This window comes from Argiope bruennichi, chromosome 4, assembly GCF_947563725.1.
Source record: "Argiope bruennichi chromosome 4, qqArgBrue1.1, whole genome shotgun sequence".
Lineage (NCBI taxonomy): Eukaryota > Metazoa > Arthropoda > Arachnida > Araneae > Araneidae > Argiope > Argiope bruennichi.
Window position 1 is genome coordinate 9,744,946 of NC_079154.1, and position 17,987 is coordinate 9,762,932.

Below are 17,987 nucleotides of genomic sequence, written 5' to 3' on the forward strand. Positions count from 1 at the left end.
ACACACACAATATTATATATACATAGCTAATTATTAGAGCCTCTTTCTATATGCTCCCATGTTGACAATGTCATATAGCGTCATTTCGTAAATTTCCACAGCCGCATTACCATGTAACAATACAAGTTTAGCGATATGCGAGGATAGAACCTGGGACCTTGTGGTTCGCAGTCCAGTAACTAAACCATTATACCAAAACAACTGTTAGGGTAGAAGAGCTGTTAACTGGCTTATATGCTATTCATCACAGTACTCTCCCTCCAGTGAGTCGAAGGTGAGACGAACGATATGACTATTGATGTATTTAGTTATTAGCTGTTGTCTAATGGGCCTGTACCCAATTAAGTAGCGAGTGTGTGTGTGTGTGTGAGTGGCTGCTGCGTCAAGTGAGTCTGACGACTTTGGTTGCGGGCAGATGGCGCCACAACAGCTGTTACGAAGGTTGAAGGCTCATTATCCTAGGTCACCAATTTAGCGATATGCGAATGCGCGCGGATAGAACCTGGGACCTTGTGGTTTGCAGTCCAGTAACAAAACCAGGATACAAAAGTGTAGGCTCGTGTAGCGTAGTTGTTAACTGGATTATATGCTATTCACCTCACAAGGATCATTTTTGCGACTTCTCAAAAGTCAGAAAATTCTTTAGATCATATTAGAATAGCAATCCCCTAAACGAATTTCTTTAGTAAGTGAAGAAAGCTGTTCCTTCCTGGTTCACTTTTCAGGGTTTTTTCTAAAAAATTCCTAACTGGATCTTTGCATGTTCCGAACATACAGTGAAAATTTGTGGTTTGCAATGAAGTTAAAATAAATCAACCAATTGTTTTTCACAGAATATTGCACTGTTTTTCAATAAATCTGGATTTAAAAAAGATGCAGCTTTTAAAATAACAAAATCTTTAGATATGCATTCAAATATATTTTTTGTACATCCCCCCTCCCCTTCACAAATATAATAAACTGTTAAAAAGTCCCCCCTCCCCCGATTCAGTAGTTCTAATTTTAAATAGCTGTAGTCACTATTCAGCCTCTCCTCAACTTTGGAAATTGGGCTGATCTATACAGAAGTAAAGGGATGGTCTTCCATGGTTGAACAGTCGCGAATGGTGTTTAGTTTTTAGCGTAATGGCGATGATTTTTCATTCTTGTGTAATATTTAATGCATTAGCTGCCACTATCTGCATGTGAGGTTTCCGTAATTTTACGTACACCACTCGGCGTCAAAAATATATTTGATATGTCTGACAGTTTGGATTCATTCTATATATAATAATCAATATTGTGTGTAGCAGAAAGTGTGTATTCTGTGCTTCGTTTCTTTACATTTAGCGAACAAATTTGAAAATCGTCTGTAAGCTGAACGGAAAAGAATTTTTATATATGAAGCCTTATAGTTTTAGTTATGGGTTTCATAGAAATACCATGCATAACTATGTAAGTCAGAAGTCTGTCTTACTCAGATTTGACGATCTATTACTTACTCAGTCTTTTTTTTTTAACTGAAATGATTTTATTGATCATTTTATAACGGCACCCTTTTTAAAAAATATCAAATATTTTCAAAACAAAACATAACTTGAGAATAATTTTACTTGTTACACAACTTTTTGTGCTTATGTATAACTTATCCGGCCAATTTTTTTTTAAAAAAAATCAATTCATGGGTTAACGAGATTTGCATTATTTAGATGGGAAAAAAAAAAAAAAAAAACTAAGAAAATTAAAATTCTTTGTAGTTTTCGGGTTTTTAAGGAAAATTTCAAAATTCCTTACATTTTCAATATTTTATAGAGGATCCCCCCCCCCCCGACTTTTCCGTTGCCGTGGCAACTCTGTACAAGAGGTCCTATTCACTGCTTAGGGCCGCAAAAATGTCTCATTTTCAACTGATCAGCTAAATACATTAGTGGCTGGAGATATCATTAAAATACACCATCTAAAAATCTAGATCCAATAAAGGAAAGACAACATCAGTTTTGAAATCAGCGATCTTACGAAATCCTAAAGCAGATCAAACTTCCTTGGCAACTGGGAAAAATAATGTTGAGCAGCAACTCAAAATCCCATCGATTGAATGATAAATGAGCAGTGGCAGCGTTGTTGCTGTTCTCTTATCGCAGAAGTGGTTATTGTTTTGAATCACGTGCATTTCACCCATCGGATTTTCAAATATTTAATCAATCGTTTTCGATCGATAAACTGACTAATCATTCCAATTTGAATAAATTTCGTGCACTATTCGAAACTGCGTAACAAATTTTATGGTTATTTTAGAACGTAGAAAGAATATTTTGATAAACTTTTTTTTTTTTTGATAAACATCAAATAAGTATAGAATTGTGCATTTTTTACAAACACACACACAAAAGAGAAATAATTAGAATGCCACGCGATTTCAAACGATTTTAAATGCAAGAAAAAGAAAATATTTTTGCTGATTTTTTTTTTTAATGTTTTTAAAGATAAATACTCATGTTCGTAAGTTTCTTAACTTGCTTTCTGTCTTAAATGATAGAAGTTGATATAATCGATATGCATTTGAGTTATGTATCTTAATTGTTTTACTTCAACTTTTTTACAAGTGCAGTAAGACAATATGAAAGCTCCATAAAGCAGTCATCAATTCTTATTTGATTGAATATTTACATATATCGGCTGCAGATTATTTTAGATTAATGTAGAATTTATACAATAGTTTAGATTTAATTAATACAAGTCAATATTGCTTTAACTTTCTTAAGGTTCATAGTTACTTTTGAAACCACCATATTGAGATTTTTTTTTTCAATCTTACACAAGTTTTTGTCTATTAAGCCTCTATTTATAAAAATACATTTTCTGACATTTAATAAAGATAATATAATAAGAGTCCCTATGTTTTTTTAAAGAAATAGGTTAGTATTCTAATACACTTAAATAATAAAAAAAAAAAATTCAATCAAATTACTACACAAGCAAAATTTAACTTTTATCTATCTTTTGCAAAAAAGTAAATTTATCACACATTGATGCCTATTAAATATTCAAGTGATTAGGTAGATAATCCACAGCTAGCTCAGAGGCAAAATGTCTAACTTCCTTGATGCAAAAAGTATAATAATTGAGGGAGTTTAATTTTGTTTTGGGAGAAAATCTTAAAATGAAATTTAGATCTTAATCTTAAAATAAAATTCACAAACTAGATTAGGGGTGTCACTTTTTTAAAACATCTAATAAACAATCAAAAATAAATGCACCAACATAAAAACGTTTACCCCTGAAAGGCATGTACACAAAGTAGTGTTTAGCTAACATTTTAAATTTATATTATTCAATTATGATAGCAAATTAAATTTTTACACTATAATTATTAATTACATAATAGTATTAAGATTTATTAATGATTGCAATTTTTTTTTTTTTTTTTTTTTTTTTTGTCCATCATAAACAATTTTAATACATAAGACTTTAATCGTTAATATCAAGTATTTGGATTCAAGTTGCTATATTCGCTAAGACATTAATTATTTTAATAGAAACATATTCATACCTTAATTTTAAACAAAATTGCAGAAGTTATTATTTTGGAACTCTTGAGATTTCTGTCATGAATATCTAAAAATTAATGGCAAGATTATTTAAAGTTTTTTTTTTCTTTAATTGAGACATTATTTAACAAAATATCCAGCATATGGCCACTACTGTAAGTATCCATTTAAAAGCCATTAAATTCCACTTTTCATCTTTTTTATCCATTAAAATAATGAATTATCATTGCATATATTTTAGAGTAAAGTCAGTTTTTAAAAACTTAATTGCATTTTCTTATGAGGATTGTAATTATATTAAACCACCCAAACCTTCCCTATAAGGAATACAAGGATTTTTTTCCCTGCATTTCATATCTATGAGCTCCAGAAATACCATATAATTTCCTACAAAAAAAAAAAAAAAAAAAAAGTTTTTAAATATTCCATAATGCGAAAGACAAACCCATAGTAACTGTTTTCCCAGAATAAATCTACATACTTTCATTTATCAATAACTATCATAATTCTATCCTAGGTAGATAGTAAAGTCATGGCAACCTGAATGGCCTTTTTAAAGATGAAAAAAAAAAAATTATTATATTGTAAAATTAATAGTACCCAACATACCTAAACAACTTAGAAATTCACTTTTTCATAAATCATTTTTTAAAAAATTTCTTCAATAGTTTTTTTTTTTTTTTTTTTTTTTTTTTGAGAAAACTAATCGTGTTTAAGCTTTTGATATATATTAATATTAATAAGAGAATATAATAAAGGAATGATCTGACCAATAAAGAGAAATATAAAAATTGCTAAAATTAACAATATAGTTCCTAATCAGAATAAAATCTTTACAAGAAAACAAAGAGCACAGGATTTTATATATATATATATTATTCTTTTAATTCTGAATTTCCTAATACCTTATGAAGAAAATTTTACTTTTGAAATTTATCAATACAAAACAGTATCATTAATTTGCTACCTATTAATCAGGGTATTGTTAGAATTTTAAAAAAAGATACTAAATTTATATCACAATGTATACAATTGCAAGTAACAGAGGAAGTTTAATAAAGGACAGAGATCTGAAGTGTTTTTCAAAATTTATTTTACTAAGTTTAAAATTATTACACTCATTAAAAAAAAACTGTAATAAATAGCATGGAGAGAATTGGGTTTTGTCAAAATAAACATAATTCATCTTTAAAAATCATTAACTTTGGGCAAGATGCAGAAGAGGAAAAATACAGAATACATTATGACCTATATAAACAAAAAAAAAAGTGACAAGCTACAAAAATGTATCATTTGAATTAATAAGTAAAAGTACATTTAAAAATTATCCTTAAAATCATGATGAAACCATAGAAGAATTCTTCCAATTAATAAAGAATTTCAAAACTTGTTATGAAATAAATTTTATCCTGTAAAAAAATTGTGCGCAGGAGTTTTATTTAAGTTTAAAAACCGTTTCATAAAGAGAAATTAATAAAAGAATTCAGTAGCATAGTGCGCATTAGGTATTATATAATATTAATCACACTATTACTACAAACTGAAATAAACAATGCTGAAGGAATCTTCATAAAAAATTAAAATTACTATGGGCAGAAAAAATATATTTGATATGAATATTATTGCTTTAAATTAAGGCCTGTAAAACAATTTGTAATAGTATAATTATACATTCTGAATAACAAACCTTACTTTGAAATGACTTCATACTGAATCAACATCTTGAAAGTATTCAATAAGCAGGCATTTCAAAGTTTAACCTGCCATATTCATGATAACGACATTAAGAAAGATGAAATCAAATACTCACACAGATAATCAATACTCCAAAGGCTAGCTTTAACTTATAATAATCTAAGTATCTAAACTAATATTAAGAAGTAAAAAATTCCATAGATTAATAGTTGAAGTGATGAAAATAATACTTAAATTTTTAATGCCACAGAGCATTAAAAACTACTATCAAACAATTGAATCAGAAGGTTCAGAATCATTTTAATAGCTCTCTAAAAGAAAGGAAAGAATGAAAGTAATTTCAAACAGATGAAACAATTTACATAAAGTTAATTTTTTTAATACAAATTAAGATTGCATGATTAAGGATCACAACAATTTAATCTTTTGTCAATTTAAAAAAAAAAAAATTTAGTTCTTAAAGATTTCAAGAGTTAAGTGAAATCTTTCAACTTAAAGATATTTTTAAAAAGTAATTAATTGACACTGTATCAGCAATTAAGTATATTAAATATTTGTTCATAGATAAAAGTACAAAATTTGATATGACAAGCTGTGGAAACTAATTAATATCTCTAAATGATGAATTTCAAATCTTCACTATTGTGAAAAAAAGTAACTTTTTGCATAAAATCACAAATCATGCAACCATGGATAATTTTTGAAAAAAAAAAAAAAATGCCATATCAATCCACAGAATAGTAATTTGAGAATAAATCACGCAAAATATTAAAAATTAATAAAACAAAATTCAATTTTTTTTTTAATTTAAATGAATATCTTTAAATCAATAATTAAATCTGAAAACCTCCCATGTGATTTCATAGTCAAAAAGTGTTTAAAAACTTAGTGCAAAATAAAAGTAAAATGTCTGAAATGAAACAATTCAGATATATTACAATTCTTTCAAAAATAAAATTTAAGATTTCAAGGCTTTCTTTCTTCCCCAAGTACTAGGCATTAGAGTGATGCATAGGAAAAGCTACTGGAAAGTGGACAAGAGTAACCACACAAGACACTTAATTGCATAGTGTTCAAGAGTTTAAAATGTTTCATCCCACAATACATGGTTTATTTATTTATTATAAGTCTTAAGTCAACGTTCACAAAACAAAACTAAAAAATTACTTGAGTGCAAAAACATGGTGATGAATGAGAAGAAAAGCCAATTAAACAAAAGTAAGAAACTAAAAGATACAAAAAATGAAGGTACATAAACAATGAAGCACATATAAGGAGAGAAAAAAACAAGACAAAAGAATAGAAGTTACAATAAGAATTGTTTTTGTACATATTGTATGTATAGCATTGGTATGTACAGTACCAAAATGTACAAGTACAGATTTTTCTTTTTTTAACATAATGGCTGTAGCTCCATAAAGTGGACTGATTTCAAGAAAAAAAGTTCTTTTTACAGCCTGACCTGCAGACAACATTGACTTAAGATCAGGGTTTTAGGAAGAATATTTTTTGTTGCAGATATCACTGAAAATTTTAACAATGCTATTTCTTGTTGTTTTTCTTGTTCACCTGACCTCTTGGTGGAGTAATGGGACGATTTGCATTCATTGGACCATATGGAAACTTCTTCTTGTCAGCAGGCTTCAGAATCTATTGAAATAAAATTTCAAAAATCATTTCAAACAATCTATTTTTCTTATATAATATATAAATTTGTTATATTTTATAAAATATTTTATTAAACTAGTTGCATTTACTATGCAAATATATTGTTCAGGTCAATGTGACCCGAATTTTAAATATTAATTCTAGAAGTTTTATTTTCAGAAGAAAAAAAAATGTTTAGAGATAAATATGAATTTCTTGACAATAAAAAAAATTTAATATTATTGAAAAATAATATGATAATTATATAAATGTGTAGTTTATGCATCTAAATTTAAAAAAAAAAAAAATCTTTCCTTTTTTTTATATATTTTCTACTTGGGCAAAAAATTTGCTACATGGTGCTACCATATTTTTTATTACAGTTCTTACATAATACATTTTATTACATTCTTTGATGGACAAAGTTTGAATTGCACATGATTATTACTTAATTGCAAATTATGAAAATTGATTATAAATCCTTTCATCTTTTATTCAATAATCTTTTGACTATATTGCTGACTCTTCATCTGTGGGGTGGACTCCGCCTTAATTGATTTTTTTATTTATCCAATTCTTCTAAAAACATTTCTTTTGGACAAATTGTTATGCAATTACTGATGTCTAGCAAATAGCATTTTGTTTTCCTTTTACAAATGTATTATTTAAAAGATGATCAAGAGTATTCACATTTTATTTAATGGTTATTGCAGTCTTACACTTTTTGTATGATCTGTTACTAATTGAATCATGATAATGCTTTCTTATTATAAAAATGATGCATTTGTATTTTTTAGGGATGCAGTTCAATAGAACAACATCCTCTGTAAAGTTTAAACTACAGCTGAGGGAATTAAGCATCCCTCTCCTTACAATAACAAATATAGTAATATTTTGTTTTTTAAGTTGGCAAAATTTGTACGAATTGAAATTTTACATGTACTATAAAGCCCTCTAAGCTTATATGTTAGATCACTTGCAGCTTGAATTCCTTGTTTTTTAAATCTGGCTAAGACGCAGATTTTTCCATACTGTAAATCAGTCTTTAGTTTTACTATCATATAATGACAATGTTTTAAACACATATTTGAATGGTTTATATGACATATACTATCCAGTGGTTCAAAAAAAAAAAAAAAAGAACTATTTCTTTGTCTATTGTAACATTTTCCAATAACTAAGATCATTTGCAGTGTATTTCTCATTATTTTTCCCTAATTTCTCGAACAGAAGGAAATTTGACTGCAAAACTACTTTCTCAACAAATATGTTTATTATCACTGTAAATATACTGCAGATTTATTTATTGCTTTTAGCTGAATCAATAATATCCTGTCCAAATCATAGTTAAGAGAAAGCAGCATCAGGTCATATTGACTTGAATAATATATATTATGATAAAAAAATATATAAAATATATAAATAAATTTTTTTAGATAAATAATGTAACTTTATCAACAATGTCAAAATATTCTATAAAATAACATTAATTTTATTTTCAAGAGCAGTTCAAGAACATTTCATGTGAAATAAATTTGAACAAAACAACAGGGTTATTAAAAAACTCTGTTTTCTTACAAACTAAGGAATTTTTAAGTAGCCATTATAATCAATGTTCAATTTTTCATTTTTTTAAAATTGTTTTTTTTTTTTTTTTTTTGTATATATTGTTAAGACGTTAGGCTAAAACTTTGTTACAAGCAATAATATTGGATGCATTGGATTGGATATAATGCTTTATAAAAAAAATTCCTTAGCAAATAATTAGATATGACCTCAATTTCAAATATATATATATATATATATATATATATATATATATAAATTTCATGAATACCAAATCCATTTTTCATACAATTAAATAAATGTTTATCACAAATTAATGTTTTCCTTGACACAAATATCATAGCACTAAAAAAACTTCTAAAAAATAAAGTGATATAATATTTTTCTAAATGAAATGCGACTAAGCTAAAAATTTATATAAAAATAAGTTCATAATTAACACTTAAATAAATACTAAATTTAAGAAAATGTATTAAAAAAGTTATGGAAAAATTTCTAAGAATGTTTCGTATTGTTACAAGCAATTAACTTTAAAAACATAATACTCTGAAATACTCCTATTAATACTACATAATACTCCTATCATTCTTAACAATGAAATCCAAACACGGCAAGTTTAAATTTTAAATCAAACAATTATCAAAGTATCATGGAAAATTTATGTATATATTTTGAATAGAAATGTTTTAAGGTTTTAAAAATAAATTTTGAGTAAAAGACACCACAGCAGTAATGGTAATACAAAACTGAATTTTTTATATTATTTATATAATTTCACACTCCTAAAAAAAATAAAAGGCAAATAATAATAATAATAATTTCTAAATAAAATATAGTGATGGAAAAGAACAAATTAGCCAGCAAGCAAAGTCCTTTGTAAAATATATAATATACTCAAATGCAAACTCACCTGAAATGAACACATTAAAGTATCATCCACGCTCATCATGGCTCCAGCATTATCAAATTCACCACAATAGTTTGGGGCTGAAAACAGGGTGACCAGCTGTCTCTTTGCAAAGAATTCATAGCCATCTTCCACAACCTACAAAATATATTATGAATTATGGCATTTAATTATTGTCATCCAAAATAAATAAATGGATTTCACTTATTCATTAATTCATTTATTTTGGATGAAAAAAAGATGAATGCATTTATTTTGGATGAAAATAAACATTTTCATTGCTTCTAGGTTTTGGTTTTATTACCATTCATAAATGAGGCATAGTGTGAACCATTTTTTTAATCATACATCAAATTTGATGGGACAAGAAGGGTATGCATGCATTATTCTGCATGGTTTTACGAAATGAATAATCTGTATGAGTTATAAAAGTGCATAGTATGTTGTTATGAATTGCAGATAATTACTTTACAAGAACCACTCCAAATAATTTTATAATTGATTCAATACCAACCTAATTATCTTAACACATTGCATAAAGGTCACGAGATTTCTCATTTTTAGCAGGTAAAATGTAGTGGCCAGGTCACGAGATATCTCGTTTACATGTTTTTTTTGACTGAATCGATGCATAACCAACCAGAGGCAAATATTTTTGTTACATTACCAGGGTAAAGAAGCCTTACACAGTCTTACGACAAATGATTAGCTAAATAACTGAATGTCAACATTCCAAGCATGTGGATACAGTTAGTATAGCCAATACGTTGGTAGATCTATGCCAATCATTTACTGTACCTTATAAAGTGTTTTATTATTGTACATTGTTATTTCAAAGTTCGTGTTTAAACTTGTAAGGAAACAGCTTTTTAAATGTAAAAAATTTTATATAATAGATGTATAAAATATATAGCAATATTTAAGAATATTTTATGTAAATATAATATCAAATGCAAATTAAAAATGTGCATATATGCATCATTCACTAAACAGCATATTAAAAAGAAATATTATCACCAACCAATTTATTTGTTTGTCAACTTTGATTTAAGATGGCAACAGATTATAAATAACATAATACCAAAAAAAATGCTTCAAATTTCATGCAGTTTCAATAATAAAACAAATAAATGAAAAAATTAAATGAAATTCTTTCATAGGGAAAAATAATTCTAGTGACTTTGTGTTGCACTTTCTTTTTCAATACTTCTTTCACCTCATTCGACATACAGAATCAAACTGATAATTGACTAGCATTTCATCTAAGGTACAAGAGAAGGTAGAAGGCACTGGCTGAAAAATTTAATTCAGAATATAATTTGACATATTAACATCATATCTTTTAGAATGCCCACTCATTAAGATATTAAAACACAATAACCTGCAATTCTGAGATACTATTTTTTGAACTTTCGGAATACCTTATATATTAATAAAAATTCGTTAGTGATCCAATATACAGTAGTAGAGTGCTAACATACTCATCCTTCACCCATGTTATCAAGTTTCAGCCAGCATATTTTTTTTTTCTTTCTTCAATTATTTTAAAATAGTTTTAAATTAAATTAAATTAATAATTAACAAATACTTTATATTAAAAGATTAATTGTTCTTATCTATGAAAAAAATGGTTCATTCATATGATAGATGAATTCTTTTGGAAAATTCATTTCAAAATAGTTGAAAATTTAAAAGGTAATAAATAATTCTAATCCTTATTATCGTTTAAAAACATTAAAACTCTTTAAATATTGAATTAAAATAGAAAATTTTGCTGTAAATTTACAGAGTTGGTTGGAATTATGCATAGAATAAAGAGATCCTGTTATTTATTGAACAAGTAGATAATAACATATAAAAAGCAGAAGGTCCAAAATTTGAAGTTTCTTAGTAGATTCTCCAAAAGAAATGGTGCCTTAAGTAATACATGCAATTGCTATTTATTAATTTGCTTCCAATTCTTTTATAATAATACAATTAAAAATACTAGCTAATAATACTAAATAATTTATTCTAGCATACAATTAAAAATTAAAAGAAGCAGTAAAGAATTTCTAAAATTTATTAATAATAAAATCTACACTTTGTTTCCTACTATGAGAACAATAATAGATACTACTTATTCCTTTATAATTGTATTTAAAATTATTTTGTTTAAATTTCAACTATAATTCAAATATTACACATATAAATAGTTATTTTATAAATAAAAATTATCAATTTTTTTATAAAAACATTTAAATTGCTAAATTTACTTCAAATATTAATTATTTAAAAAAAATATGCAGGATCAAATTTGAATCACCTGGCTGACAGGTACACATGTTTCCACCCATGTTGTTTCATTACTGAAAACTATGACAATTTACTAGTACACAAGCAAAGCCAAAAGTTTGAAAGTTATTTTCTCAAAATTGGCTATCTATTAAGGTTTAATATTTTAATTAGTGGTAATCATCATAGGATATTCATTAACATACTAGCTCCCATCCCTAACTAAATTTTCCAACATTAGCTCTCCCTGCAATAGAAAAAGCTTAAAGTTTATAATTTTTATATTTAATTTGTTTACAATATTTGTATATTAGCTAAATAAATACAACTGGCAAACTTTTGGCATAACTACATGTCAATGGCAATTCAATAGATTGATATGACATTGCTGATGTTAGTTCTAATGATGAATCATTGGCAAGTAATTTATATAACTACTAATAAAAACTAAAGTAGAACAATTTCCTTTTCAAATATATTATAACTATTACTTTTACAGACAACTTATCTGTGCTTTTTTAGAAACTTCGCTTGCATTTTGATTATAACTTCATAAAGTATTTCTTCATTATATGATAATCTACAACAAATATGTCCCAAATTTCAAAATATTCTATTTCTGATCATGACACAATAATATCTTATGTGATTTCAACTTGTTTTTAAAGCATATTATTCAATATATATCATTAAAATCAAATTTTATATACTTTATATATAACCACGAAAACCATCATACCAACTTTTAAAAACAACCATACCAGAAATTCGTTATGCACAACTAATTTGGACATCTCAAAATTTACAACACATTTTCATTCATTCATAATTAATCTTAAACATGGAGATAAATTTCAATTCAGTTTATCTTTTAATTCCAATCAAGATTGTGATTCAATCTTTGGATTAATTCAATGATAATCAAAAATCAAAAGCAATCACTTAAAAATATCATAATTTCTACTAATATGCTTCATATTTTCAAGTACTCACAACTCAAAATAATTAATTTTTAACAAATAATAATGCATTCAAACTGATAATGAAAAAAAATTTACAAAAAATTCAATTGACTTTTAATAGTTTTTATTTTAAGAAAAGGTTGAATTTTAGCTTAAGTATCAAACAAAAAGTGAATTTTATTTTTCTCCAAACATGCTGTAATTTACATATTTTATGCACATAAAGAAATGAATTACCTGATGGGCTCTGCATATGAGATCAAGATCATGCTTATGAAGGAATTTGCCCACAATATCTGCCCCAAATGTGTAAGAGACACCTCTGTCATTTTCACCCCAGCCCATGACATCCTTGTCAGGATCAGACCACAAAAGGTCACACAACAACCCTTGATCTGGAACATCCGTTGGGCGCATGATACGACGAATCTGTTCCATTGACTGCAGATCAGGACTCAAGCCTACATATATATATATAAAAATTATTACGAACATATTTTGTTGTTTGATAAATGCTGATAAATTTAAAATTTATAAAAATTTACCTGATTAGCAAAATAATTCTGAACCAATAGATTAACTTGCTACATACTTACAATTACTTACACCAATGTTATTTCCTCTCCTTTTTTTATTTCTCAGCAGTAGTATTTCCTAGATTTTACAGGGATGAACAACTGAAAGAATAGAGCAGAATTTGGTTCATCTAGGCCCTATTAATCCAATGCACCCTCTAGTAAATCATTATTGGCTATTGTCCGAGTTTCGCATAGCACAATAACACTATCTCATTCCATGTCAAAAAGAACCATAATATTTGAACTTAATGCACAAATATCAATACATTTATGTTCTTCTAAGTGATATCATTAAAGCTGAAAGACATCTGTACTTCTTAATGCTTCTCAAATGAATAAAACATACATTATCTCACAGTATGACAATTTTTGACGACTTTTTCATATACTCCTCAGATATCACAGTTAACCTGCCTCTTAATATTCTAATTCACCCATCAAATACTTTTTTACGTTTAATAATGATCCACACTGAATATTAATCAATTTTTATCCCAATTTGAAATAATTTAACTAGCAGAGAATATTCCCATGAAATTTTAATAGAATTCATTATCATCTATCAAAAACAAATAAAAAAAATTAATGAGAAAGTTGATTCTCAAAAGAATGCAATAAATACCTCCATGACAGCAGAATATTTTCTCATCAACTATTGCAGCCACCGGTAAGCAATTGAAACAATCTGTGAATGTTTTCCACAATTTTATGTTATACCTTCTTTTACCTAAAATAAAAAATATTCAATTGAAATCATCAAAACATTAAGAAAATTAAGACTGATGGTGTAAGAAAGTAATTAAAAAATTATTTAAATCATAACTGCTATTGAAAATTGTTATATAATCATTCAGGAAATTCCAAAGATATACTTACATTCATCATAGAAACCATAAATACGATTGATGCTTGCACATTCATGATTTCCACGAAGGAGAAAAAAGTTTTCAGGATATTTTATTTTATATGCTAATAGCAGGCATATAGTTTCTAAGGACTGCTTGCCTCTGTCAACATAATCACCCAAAAACAAATAGTTACTTTCAGGAGGGAAACCACCATACTCAAAGAGACGCAGTAAATCATAATATTGCCCATGAATATCACCTGGAAAGCAGTAAAAAAGATATTTAGGTGACAAAGCATCTAGCATTTTAAAAAAATTAAAGGGTTTATTCATAAAAAATTTATACAGTGGATCCATGGAGATTTTTGGAAAAATTCAAAGAATTTCATTCAGCAAGTTTTTCAATATTTTGTTACTATAAACAATTATACACATTAACTTTGAGATTAAAGCAGATTTAAAAGATTTATTCACAAAAATTATCAATAATGATATTTTAAAATTCTTATAATTTTTGTTGAAATTTCTTCCTTATAACTCAATTTTATTTCAGCTTTGCTTCCTACATCTTTTATTATTAACTTACACTTTTCTTTAACATTTTTATGATTTTTAATTAGGACACTCACACTTACGATTCCTGTTTCAAACCTATATTCATCTTTAAAAAATTTTAAGCTAAACTGAATATAATATAAAAATCTTGCTTCATAATAAGATAGGGATTCATTGAATCATACACTATTCTTGCTCAAAGATAAATATTTTCTGCCTTTCATAAATGATTTTTGGCCCTGCAAAAAATTTCAAATCCAATAAGAATTGATATAACATTCTCCACCAGCACTTATTTCAGTTATATCCTGTCTGAAGAAAGAAGTCTATTGTTTGTTTTTACCGCAAAAGCTAAATATAACTTTTTAATGCCAGATTTTTTTTATTGTTATTTAAAAATTTTATTTAGTATAAAAAAATAAATCAATATACTATCTTCAAATGAGGAAAGTAATTTTGAAACAGTTCATTACAAGAAAATATACATTTTGGATAAAAACAAGTAATATTGAATAATGTGCATTTCAAAATTTCTCCATGTTTAAAATGAGAAATTAAATTTTAAGGAAAAAAATTTCCCATGAGTAATTTTTTTTTTTTTTTTTAGAAAATAAATTCTTATAATTTCATAATCTTCAACAAATTTTCTAAGCGAGACTTTTACATGGCATCAACACATAAAAAAAATTTCTTTAATATGTTTTAATAAATTATTTGTTACTGCTATTTATGAAGTTTTGGAATACTTTTTGCGCAATTTCTTTTATGTGTCTACTGTCTAACCACACAAAAATAAATTTGAGTGTGTGTGTGTGTGTGTGTATATATACAAACATATGTATATGTACAGATGCAAACACACACACACACATATATATATATGTATATATATACACACACACACACACACACATAATTTCATTACAGCCTTTTACCTAATTTTTATTTTTTGATCACAAGAAGCATAATAAAATACATAATAATCACTGAACTCAGAAAATACAACGAAAGAAATGCAACAAATAAATAATAGAAGGCTTCAAATGACAATAAGGAAAGCAAGTGGAGATTAACATTAACTGGAGATCCTCCTTATCATCCGATATTACACCGCCATTATTCGCTTTTCGTTTTCATATATGTAGTCATTTTATTAATATAATGAAAAAAATTTGCTTCAATGAAAGGTATGTAAATGCCAATAGAAAAAGGTACAGAATAGGAAAGAACTCAAAATTTAAGCGTGAACTAATTTTTTCAGAATAACAGATAAATGAATCTCAAATATTTTACAAATAAATTTTACAGAGATCAGTAGCATAGAATGCATATAACACAACACATTTTTAAAAAACATAAAGAATAATAAAGAAAATAAAAGTGCAAGATTAATTAATAAATGAACTATTTTCATTTTGTACATTCAGTTATAAAATTAAAATCAAAGGTAATTAGTAAATTATAAATACATACCACAAATTTTTAAAGGAGCTTCTAGTTCCAATAGAATAGGTTGGCTCAAAAATATTTCTCTTGATTTTAAGCAGAGAGCACGAATTTCTGCTTCACTTAGCTGTACATTTTTACCGGGTCGGGATCCTCGGACTAAATTAGAAAGGGGAAAATACTTTCAACATTAGGCTTTCAATTACTTAATCATTAATAACAATCTTAATCATTAATAACATATTTATTAAAATAGTTAAAAATAATTTATTTCTTTAATCCTTTCTATTGCAACTTTAAGAAAACTTTTTAAATTATTTACAGATATTAACACAAACCTCAGTTCAATAAATATTTTCTTTATATGGAATTATTAACTTTCAATTTATTTCATTTAATCTGAACAAACTCAAAAATTTTACTATACAAAACTTGATAATTAAATAATTAGTTCCATAAATTAAATGTATTTAAAATAATTTTATTCCAATTTGTCATTAATATTATGAAAATCAGAAATATATTCATTCAAGGTTTAAAATAAATGAGAAAAAATTTTCTAAACAGAAAAAAAAAATTTTTAAGTTAATACAAACCAATAATACAAGTTAATATACAATATAAAAATAAAATTACCCTAAAATTAAATCTAATTTATTAATTAAAGTATTAATAAAAATTAACATATTAATTGAAATACATTAATTGAGACTCTGTCTTCTCTTTCTTTAAAAGAATAATTTGCAATAAAGTTTCAGCAAAGATGGAAGTAATAATACATCCAAAAATTGGAATTAATGGAGAAAAAAAAAAAGGAAAATCATTGGTTTCAAAATTACATTTTATTCCAGAAATTTAGAAAGGATAAAGAAATTTAAAAACAAGATGTAATTAAAAGACAATTATGGAATATGCAATTGCCATATATGTTATGCTCTCCTTTCTAGTAAATTTTCATCATAACAGACTAATGTAACAAGGTGCTATGATTTTGTCACTATCCACTTTATATATCCGACATATATGTCTTTAACACAATCATCTTTCATCAAAAAGTCAAAATGAAAAAGAAAAAAAAAACAGTATTGCAAATATTTGTTCAGAAATTAATTACAATTCAATCATTAACGTAATGAAACCACACAAATTGATATTTATTTTAGATGCCTTAAAGCAAAAAAATATCCTGATATATCAAGAAACAGTTTTAAATTTGCGATAACATACCATAGATAACTGGTATCGAAATGAAATTAACACGTTTAATGTTAACAAAGTGAAAATTAAAGAAAAAAAGCTTTAATTCGAATTCATTTAATTTCTTTCTATTGGTATCAGTTAAAAGTGTTTACCACAACACAAAAATTTACGATCACACAAATTAAAAATAGATATTATTCAAATTATGAAGTAAAACATAATATTAGGCTAACTGATGATTGCATGCGCAATAAGAAATACAAGATATTTTTTGTTAAACACACCATTTTACACCAAAATACAAAATTAACATACAAATAAGCAAAAAGTATACAGAGTCAATTTAATTTAATTCAAAATAAACAAAAACATCGTTGGAGCCATAAAAATACTTCGCATACCTTCTAATAACCGAGCGATGATGCTGTCAATATTTAGCTTTTCTGTGTCAGCCATTTGTTACCAATTCAAAAAAATAAGTTTCAAATGTATGTGAACGTTTGTTTATCGTAATTTGTTAAATATTTTTGAGATTAGTTAAGTAAGGTAAATGCATGAAACCTTAATTGACCTCCTTAAAATTTTCCAATTCCCTGACCCTGAAAGCAAGTTGCCAGGGCGGCGCAACAAAATTATGTCGAAATTGTTGCCAGATGCTATAACTTAATGCTAGTGCTTAATTTCAAATAGCAAAGATTCTTTGAACCCATGATGTTATGATAATTTGCACAGAGCAGAATGAAAAGTTCTCATCAGAACATGTTAGATACCCAATAATAGTTT

General features: G+C 26.4%; 1 protein-coding gene across 1 annotated transcript; it reads right to left on the minus strand.

Annotated features, from left to right (window-relative positions):
* Positions 1–5,932: 5,932 nt before the first annotated feature.
* Positions 5,933–17,843, minus strand: LOC129965567 (serine/threonine-protein phosphatase PP1-gamma catalytic subunit A). The gene is made up of 7 exons (XM_056079572.1): positions 17,606–17,843; positions 16,032–16,163; positions 14,033–14,263; positions 13,779–13,883; positions 12,816–13,039; positions 9,346–9,480; positions 5,933–6,872 (listed from the first exon to the last, which is right to left on the minus strand). Exons 1-7 carry the CDS (start codon positions 17,658–17,660, stop codon positions 6,765–6,767), a joined length of 990 nt encoding a protein of 329 aa, XP_055935547.1. The 5' UTR covers positions 17,661–17,843; the 3' UTR covers positions 5,933–6,764.
* Between the last annotated feature and the right edge of the window lie 144 nt (positions 17,844–17,987).